General features: G+C 31.5%; 1 protein-coding gene across 1 annotated transcript; it reads left to right on the top strand.

The window, feature by feature from the left end:
- The first annotated feature begins 1,949 nt into the window (after positions 1-1,949).
- On the top strand, positions 1,950-7,813 carry LOC120079196. Its single transcript, XM_039033362.1, has 4 exons — positions 1,950-2,885; positions 6,589-7,280; positions 7,632-7,682; positions 7,772-7,813. Exons 1-4 carry the CDS (start codon positions 2,129-2,131, stop codon positions 7,811-7,813), a joined length of 1,542 nt encoding a protein of 513 aa, XP_038889290.1. The 5' UTR covers positions 1,950-2,128.
- Positions 7,814-9,576: the final 1,763 nt, after the last annotated feature.

Raw genomic sequence — 9,576 nt, 5'->3', positions numbered from 1 at the left:
TATGTAGGTTTTTTATTTAATTTTTAAAATCTTGTCAATTGTTAGTAATACCATCATTTTCATACGTCATTTATTTATTACAAATAATTATGAATCAAGTTATTATGCGCTAAAAATACTACTATGTTCCTCTTTTTAAAAAAATGCTCCTATGATTATTTTACTTTAGAATTTAGTGTATGTCTTTATATTTTATATTCAAAATCTTCATATTGATACCTATACTTTTAAATATCATTTTAGCTTCTTTATTCATTTTTATTTTAGTCTTTTATTGAAAATTTAGCATTACAATTTATTCCCTTCTAATTTCTTAAAATATAGCCACAAAATTTTATTAATGTATTTTCATGTGTTAGAAACTTTGTAAATGGTGATAAAAAAGGATCATTTTTGAAAGTATCATGACTTAAATAAATATTTTAATTAAGTATTGGGATTATAATAAACAAAATCCAAAAGTATCATTTAAAACTTTTTTTTAATGCTTGAACGATATGCTTTTTCCATCAGATCAACCATTAGTATTCTTAAAATTAAATTACAAGTTTAGTCTTATCGTAAAGAGATAGTTAGAAATTAATCCTGATAATTTAAAAGTTAGAATTTGGTTCTTAATTTGATAAAACTTTATAATTCATAAATAGTTCTTATGGTTTGATAAATTACTTCTCATAAATAGTTTTTATCATAGACATTATTTAGGATGATTTTATCAAACCATAAGAGCGCTAAATATTAATTATAATCCACATTGGACTAAATTCTAACTTTCTTTCACCCAAGAGACAAATTTATAATTTAACCTATTTTTAACTTGAGTAATAGAGAATTTAGTTTGACATTGCATAATTATTTTCTCACTTAGGTTTGACATTATATGATAATAAGAATTTAATTGAAATAAAACAATAAAATAGGATGAAATTGAAACTTTTAAAAAAATCTAAATCACATTAAAAATTGACTCAAACATTAGAAGGTTTATAAAAATAAATGTAATCTAAACAAACAAACAAAAAATGAAATAGAAATATTGAATCTATATAAGACTTTGACATCTTTTTTTATTTTATAAAAGTTGACCATGTAAAAAGTATAAACTTAGTTCATATTAGATGACCAACTATTGCACTTCAAATCTTAACAATGTGTTTTGGGCTTTATTTTCTCTCTAGATTTGGAAAACAAAGTATAAAGTTAGCTCTAGATTAGATAAGGGTAGACAGGAAACTTAATTCCATTGCTCAACTCTATGAGGAAAAAGTAAAGTTTGATCAAATATTTCTCCCATAAAATTAATTAAAGCGTGGGTAAATTAATTCGATAGCTCACTAGCAACAAATAAAAGATAAAATGTTTTACTTCTATCATATTCAAACTAATGGAATACACACGTAACACCCCAATTTTACTAATAGCTCAATCATTTCCACCATGCAATCTACGATCCTTTGATTTTCAAAGTGTCTATATTAATTTAAAACTATTTTTAAAATACAGCAATTTTAGTCTTTGCTATATTGTTTTTCCATCTTATATTTACTAGTTCAATGATTGTCTCTAACCTAATTAATATAGCTTGAAATCGTAATCATATTAACATATTAGTACACATATTCAAGGTACATCATTAAATTTGTTAAAATAAGGACTAAAATGAGCATAAATTTATTTATTTGCGGACATAAAAATTTATTGATCTACTAGACATAAATTTGAAAATTTAGAGTTCTAATAGATAAAAATAATCAAAATTTATATATAAAAAATCAATTAATTTTAAAATTTTCAATTGTACAAGATCTATAGACAAGAAATTGAAAAGTTAAATACTAAATAGACAGCAAATTGATTCAACGTTAACAAATTAAACTTTTAATTTAACGATTAAAATATTACGATCAAATATAAAGATTTGCAATACCAAAATGAACAAACTTTTGTGAACACTATCTATTATCATTGTTATGTGTGTGAACCATCATTTCCAATATTTTAATTCAGGATATACTAAAGCATATAAATTTAGGAATACAAATATAAACAAATAATCGTATCATTCACTTTCTTCTTCCCTAATAAACCAAACAAAGCTAACCAAAAAATCCACCTGAAAATTAAACCAATGGAACCCATCAACAAATCTCCACATTCATCCACATCAAACAACAAATTCTCCTCAATCTTCTACCTTCCACTCATCCTGATCATTCCACATAGCCACTCTGAATCAGACCATACCGCCTTAGTCTACCACCACTGCACCAACAACCAACCACCCACATCTACATCAATGTCTGAAGCCCTCTCATTCCTCTTCGAATCCTTCATCAAGCAGTCCACAAACTCCACCTTCCACAGACAAACCACCACCCAGAACGGCGTCCCAATCTCGGCCGAGTACCAGTGCAGAGGGGACATGAGTTTGGTGGGCTGCAAAAGCTGCGTAACTCAGCTAGGTATTTTGTCGAACAGGTTGTGTGCAGGAGCGGAAACGGGGCGTGTGCAGCTTAGAGGCTGCTATGTGCGGTACGAGGCAGATGGGGAGGAAGTGAAAGACGAGTACGGGGAGTTGGTGCATAAGGAATGTGGAGAAAGGGCGGAGGGTGGCGGCGGCGGCGGCGGCGGATATGAGGTGGCGCTGTGGGAAGTGGAAGAGGGGATTTTGAGGAGTGAGAGTGGGTATTTTGAGGCGAGGAATGAGGGAGTGAGAGTGGTGGCGCAGTGTGAAGGAGCGTTGTTGGGATTGGGAATGGGGTGTGGTTGTGCGGAGTGTGTCAGTGGAGCTGTGGAGGTGCTGCGACAGGATTGCCGCGGAAGCCTTGATGGGGTTGTTTATTTGGATGGATGCTATGTTACCTATACAACCTACCCTCTACTAGGTAATCTCCAAATTACGTTTTTTTTTTAATAAATGATAAATCGCGATAGATTGCGATAGATATCTATCAATTTATTGCGAGAGTATTAGTAGATGTCTATCGCAGTTTATCTTGATTTATCACTATAGACAATGACATTTTATTATACTTAAAAATATTTTCAACAATTTTATCATTTAAAAGAATTATCTATTTTGATATTTATATTTTGAAGTTTGTTCAATTTTAGTTAACACCTTCAATATATCTTAAATTTAATCTCAATTGCTAGTTTTATTGCTGATTTTTTATAAAACATTTTGTATCTATTAGTATTGTTGCTATAAATTAACTTTGATAGACTAAATTTAAGATTTATTGAAAATACGTGGACTGAAGTTAGACAATAAAAAGTAGAGGGACTAAAATTGAACAAATTTCAAAATATATGGACCAAAATGATATCCTTTATGAAAAAAAAAGCATGCACACGATGCTTTGGAGTTTGTTCTGTTTAGATTTATATGTTCTAATTATGTTTAAATTTAGTCCTTGCTTTTTTTGTTAAATCTTAAAATTAATCTTTTCTATGAGTAATCATTCTTTTATAAATTTTGAAAATATATTCATATCGTATATTTTCTTAAATGGAAAATTTGTTGTTATCGTATGATTGTCTTCAATAGAGTGTTTGCTAGTTTCAAACAAACAATATAGACGAATTTTAAGATTTCTTATACGTTAGTGACTAAATTCGATATTTGAAAGTGAAAAGACAAAAAGTGCATCCTTAAAGTATATGGACCCAAATAATGTTTAACTTTTTTTTCATAAAAAATAAATTTTACTTCTAAAACTTGATTAGTGGTATCTGTTTTAGGACACAAACTTTTAATTTCATTTTGTATAAGAGCAAGTCACTGGTGATGATCTAAGCATAGCTTATGTCATCTTGCTTCATAACACAACCAAATCGGAAACAATCCAAGTAAAGTAGGTTTTTTTTTTAGATCTTATTTTAGTGTTTAACAACCTCTAATCTTTTCTGACATACGTCTTAATCAATTAAGTTAAATTTAAATTGGTCCAATCAAAAACAAACACATACTATATGCATAATTTTCTTTAGAACAAATAATTAAGTGAAATATTTCTTGTTTAAACTGGACAGAATCTATATGTATAGATAAAATAAAAATTTATTAAACAATGGAAAACTATATAAAAAAAATTAGGTATTTCATTATTATAAAGAGGAAAAATTATCTGATATCTCTCTCCTTAATTTCTCTTTAAAAGGTGACAGAAATAATGGTTCGAGTGGAAAGTTGGTAGCAATTGTGTTGGGTGGTGCAGCAACTCTTGGATTGGGGTTTATTCTATTGATATTTTTCAAGACTTGTGGAAAAAAAGATGATGATTAATAAATATTATTTCAAAATAATGCCTTTTTATTTGATTTGATTTTTTTTCTTTGGTAACTTTATCAATATAATTATTGATAAATGTTACGAAAAATTTCAATTTATACCTCTAAACTTTTGAGTTGTATCAATTTTAAATCTTAAACTACTAATTCTATCGATTTAAACATTGAAGTTTTGTAAATGTATCAATTAATATCCTTCTTCAGCTTAGTTCAAAAAATATTGTACGAAACATATAATTGTTTCAAATTAAACTTTTAAATAATTGTTATAAATGAATTGATTTTTTATTTAGATTACATTTGAAAATCGTCAATGCATTCAATTGTTACGTGTATGTTGACTTCTTCAAATATCAGATTAATAAAATCGACGATTAGAATTGTTGCAGGGACATTTTCAAAAGAAAAATCTTAATTGAGACTCTAAATTAATTCACTTATGAACATTTAGGGGATTAATTGATAAAAGTGTAAGTTGCACATGATTTATCCAAACTTCTAATGAAAATGTGGTGAATCTACTTGGTCAAGGTTGAGCCTCCCTTTTTAATGAATGGGGTGTGCATTATGCATCATGATCAAAGCCGACCCATTTTGGGTAGGGAAGATGAGAGTTTGGGTCAAAGGCCAAAACCCTATGGCTGAATTCGAGCCTTTCCATTTCATGAACGAGGAATGCTAATTGCATGCTCTAGCCGATTTGGCTCAAGAATGGATCTAATCTAACTCTAAATCCCTAATCTAAATGCTCTAGGTTAAGATTCTAGGATAAATGCATTATGATGATTCTAGAGGAAGCAAGTTCATTTACATTTCTAAAACTTTTGTTGCACCCAAAAACCTTTGACTAACTTAGGCATCAAAGATCTTGTGACAAGTACTACACCGGTGTCCAAAATTTTCTTTGTTTTACAAGTCACGTCTTTATTAAAAATTTATTATTGCTATCACGTGAATGCTAGGTGTTTTTCTCGATTTTGACACCAACAATATCCAAATAATCAATGAAACAATCTATCTTTATCTATATGAAAAACTAAATTCAAAATTAAATTTTCTTAAACCATCATCCCAGAAATCACAAATCACATAGAATATGATCTAACTTACAGAAAACCGGGCATCCAGGTTATTCACTCATTCAGAGGCTCAAGTCTTTGGCTTCTTATTAGTCATTGGAAAGCTTGGAATATAAATATTTTTAAGAAAGAACCAAAATTCTGAGATTAGATTTGATGGAAGAGAGTGGTTCGATCATTGATGCTGATATTAATAAACGCATAGATCTCAAGGCTGTTCTACAAAACATAGCATTGTTAGAAGCCAGAAAATGGAATCAATTGTATAGACACAATTGGCTAAATGAAGGTGATGAGAATACATTTTTTTTCCACAAATCAGTTACGGCCAAAAGATGATTCAATTTTATCTCAGAAATCCAGACTGGTAATGGTGAGAACAACTATTATGATCATTCCATTGAAAAGGTTTTTATCGACTATTTCACTAATATTTATACTCAAAAAGTGGTGGCAATCGGATGGTTGGTAATTTAGATTGCCATTCGATTAGCCTACACAAGCATCTCAGCTCATTACTCCATTTGAAGAGACTAAAATATATAATTCTATTAAATTGTTGGGATTTCTTAGGAATGATTTTGGGCTTTTGGCCTATTGCAAAAGGAAAAAGTAGTTTTGAGAGAAAATAAGTAAAAGTTTTCCTACATTGAAAGATTTAGGTTTGGCAAGTGGGTATATATATAAATGCTTGCAAAGGAGCTTCCAAAGTGTGGTAGTGGTGGAACTATATAACCCTTTCACCACACACACGTTGTCATCACCATTTGTCCGATTGGGTGGGTGAGTTTAGGTTTGAGTTGCATTTGAGCGAAAAAAAATCCTTCTTTACTACTTATTCTTTTAAATTTTTAACAACAATATGAGCACGTTAATTGTGTTAATTGGAATTAATACCAAAATGCGCTTTTCTTCCTCCTTTTAAAATAGTATTTTGAGCAGCTTTTGAACACATGGAAAACCCTAGCCTTCTTCTTCACATATTTGTTGTGCTGCCCTTCTTAACTGTTGATTCAGAGTTTAGGTGTTTTGCGAACCTTGGACCGCAACTGGCTTCTTACGATATAGCATCGAGGTTGCCCTGTTCTTGCTTCCAAGGCAGTGGGTTCATCTATAGCACAACAATCTTCAGCTGGAATAACAAGTTGAAAGAAAGAACCTTCTTTCACTCATCCTACATTCCTGATGTTGATAAAAAATTGTAAGGTTCTTTCAGATCTGTCGAAATTGGAGCCTCTAGAAGGATCAAATTATCGTCTTGGTTTCAGAATCTTCTTATATTTTTTTAGCAAACTGAAAGTTTATTACATCCTCATTGGAAATGAATTTGATGGAGGTAAGGTTATTGACACAGGTAAGTCTGTTGTGGAGATTGATCCAAATAGCTCCAAAGTCACAGATCCGTTAGAATTCTGTCAGTCTAGTACTAAACCTGCTACAGATTCAAGAAAATTTGAGAAAGATAACAAGACAGTCTGTGGCCATTTACTTAATCATCTAACGAGCTCGTTGTTTGATCTGTTTGTGGTCCAAACATCAGTAAAGGTGATACAAGATACTTTGGAGTCCAGATATGGAGGAGATGATGCAGAACGTAAGAAGTATGTCATTGAAAAGTGGCTGCAATTCCAAGTGATGGACAAGAAACCAATTGTGGATTATGTTCATGAATATGAGAATCTGATGGCGAATGTACTATCCGAAGGTATGAAAATGTGCGAAATCCTCCAAGAAAATGTACTACTTGAGAAATTTCTACCGTCCTTGAGTGACTACCGGAATCACTTGAAGCACAAGAAGAAAGACCTAACACTGCAGGAATTGATCATTCACATGCGCACGAAAGAAGCAAATCGACAGAATGATAAGCCAATTTATGAAAATTTAAATCCAGTTAATGCTATTCTGGTTGAGTCCTTTGTTATTAATAAAAACAGGTTAAAAAATAATAGTAAGCAGTTTGTGAAAAATAATTTTGCTTAAAAGAAGGGACATCATAAAATTACTAGTGGGAAAACCAAAAAGAAATAGATAATATACTATGTTTGTGGAAAACAAGAACACGAAGCCTACCAGTGCAACCAGAAGAAAGGAAGGCCAGATCAACAACCTAACCCACAAGGTTATCTTATGGAGCAGAATGACATTATTATTATTGTGGTTCTGGAGGCCATAAGAGAAAACAAATCTAATTTGATTCTTGATACCGGAGCATCAAGACACTTCTGCTCAAACCGAGAGCTATTTCATGACTTCTAGGATATAGTTGATGGCGAGTGTGTATTCATGAGAAACTCTGCTACTACAGGGGTACTTGGAAAAAAGAAGGTTCTCTTAAAACTGACTTTTGGAAAAACTTTATCTTTGAGTGATGTTCTGTATGTACCTTCTTTATATAGGAACCTTGTGTCTGGGAGTTTGTTGAATCAGATTGGGCTTAAATTGTACTAAAGGCTAACAAGGTTGTTCTAACAAAAAAATTGTGACTTTGTTGGTAAAGGGTACTTATTTGATAATCTTTTTATTTTAAACATCGTTGATGTTGCTTTTAAGATGGATGAAATGGCTTCTACTCTTTTTGTTTTAAACATCAATAAAAAACTCAAAGCATTAAATCTTATTAATACAGCTAAGTCAAAATTATCGTTTTACCCCTATAATACATCTTGCTCCTTAAGTCTCCACTGAATCTTTATTGAAAAATAATTTATAGTCCAACTAATAAACCGAGTTCCTCTGCCACCAGAGAGTGGGGCCCTTTTATTCAAGACCAGGAGTTAGTACGTAAGGGAACAACCTGTCTGCTGATCCTAAGACAGGTAGGAGTGAATTCCATCTTGCAAGACTATGTCCCCAACTATCTATCCAGTTTTACCCCTAAAATGGGAAGCTTATTGAGCAGTGATGTTGAACTTGAAGGAACTCTAAATATAGAGGACTTATGAGCGGAAGTGGATCGTCCAAACTCTATTGTGAAAGAACTAATACATTCACAATCATAAAGTAACAGTTATGCATTAAATCATAAATTATAGCATGCTTTGAATTAAATACGGGGGATTAAGAAACAATACCTTCAAAGAACCTTTCTTCAATTGTATCACTCGGTCAAACTCGAATGCAACAAGCAACTAGAACTCCCTCGAACACCAGCAACGAGTATCAACTCGAGCCTCGAACAGATCTGGACATTATTACTAGATTACCTTGATATTCTCGGTGTGAGAATCCAGGAGTAGTGGGCTCTTGCTTATTTTGGAATGAGGGAAGGATTGGAGTGAAGGAGGAAGAATGATCGAGTAAGTGAATGAATGTATCGTGTAAAAGATGAAAGTCTATCGCATAAACTCGATGCTCGATCGTTTAGATAAGAGCACTATCGTATAGTAAACTCGATACTATCGTGTAGTTACTCGATACTTAATAAATGTGAGCCGTATTATTGTATAATGATTAGAAAAACAATTTTTATCTTTATTCCACTAATTTTCCATAAAACCGTATAACCACCCACTAAGGGTGGTTATTGGAGAAAAAGAAATTTAATTATCATATAATTAATAAATTATAAATAAATACAATGACTAACTTATCATATTATATTTATAACCTATAGTTTTAATATTGCATCATATACAATACATAAACCATAGTTCTTTTTTTTTTTTTAGGCATTTAATATAAATCATATTTATATTAGGTCCTCCAATCAAATAATAATGTATCAAATACATTATATCAATTATATCATATATAATCAAATTAATTTAATTAAATCATATATAATCAAATTTCCTCTTGTTAATTGGAACATTTCAAACTAACCCAAAAACTGACTCTCAACTTGAATCCATTGAGCTACCAAGGAGACCTTATGGACCTGTAACTTGAAGCTCCAACGATACGCGAATAACTGACTAAACTCTTTAATCATATTATCCACCATCCATTAACTGTCGAGCACTCTACTAAAGATTGACAACTGTACTATTCACATTACAGATATATTTCTATGTCCATTGGATATAACCAATCAAGAGTACGATGACCCTTCACAAATCCGTCGTAAGTACAGCTAGGCCAATTTACCGTTTTGCCCCTATAGTTACATCTAACTCCTTAAGTGTCACTGATTCCTTTAATGAACAATAGATCATAGTTACACTATGACTAAACCCCTCCCGGGCCAAGAGAGGGTGTGGCG

Source organism: Benincasa hispida, chromosome 6 (genome assembly GCF_009727055.1).
Source record: "Benincasa hispida cultivar B227 chromosome 6, ASM972705v1, whole genome shotgun sequence".
NCBI classification, from domain to species: Eukaryota; Viridiplantae; Streptophyta; class Magnoliopsida; order Cucurbitales; family Cucurbitaceae; genus Benincasa; species Benincasa hispida.
Note: the sequence above shows the minus strand (reverse complement) of the source record. Positions and strands in the feature narration are given on the sequence as shown.

Excerpts from the sequence above, each read along its gene's own strand:
- LOC120079196 (XM_039033362.1), top strand. The coding sequence starts at position 2,129 with ATGGAACCCATCAACAAATCTCCACATTCATCCACATCAAACAACAAA. Across the intron at positions 2,886-6,588 it reads TACAACCTACCCTCTACTAG|ATCTGTCGAAATTGGAGCCT; the intron begins GTAATCTCCAAA and ends AGGTTCTTTCAG. Across the intron at positions 7,281-7,631 it reads ATCCAGTTAATGCTATTCTG|GATATAGTTGATGGCGAGTG; the intron begins GTTGAGTCCTTT and ends CATGACTTCTAG.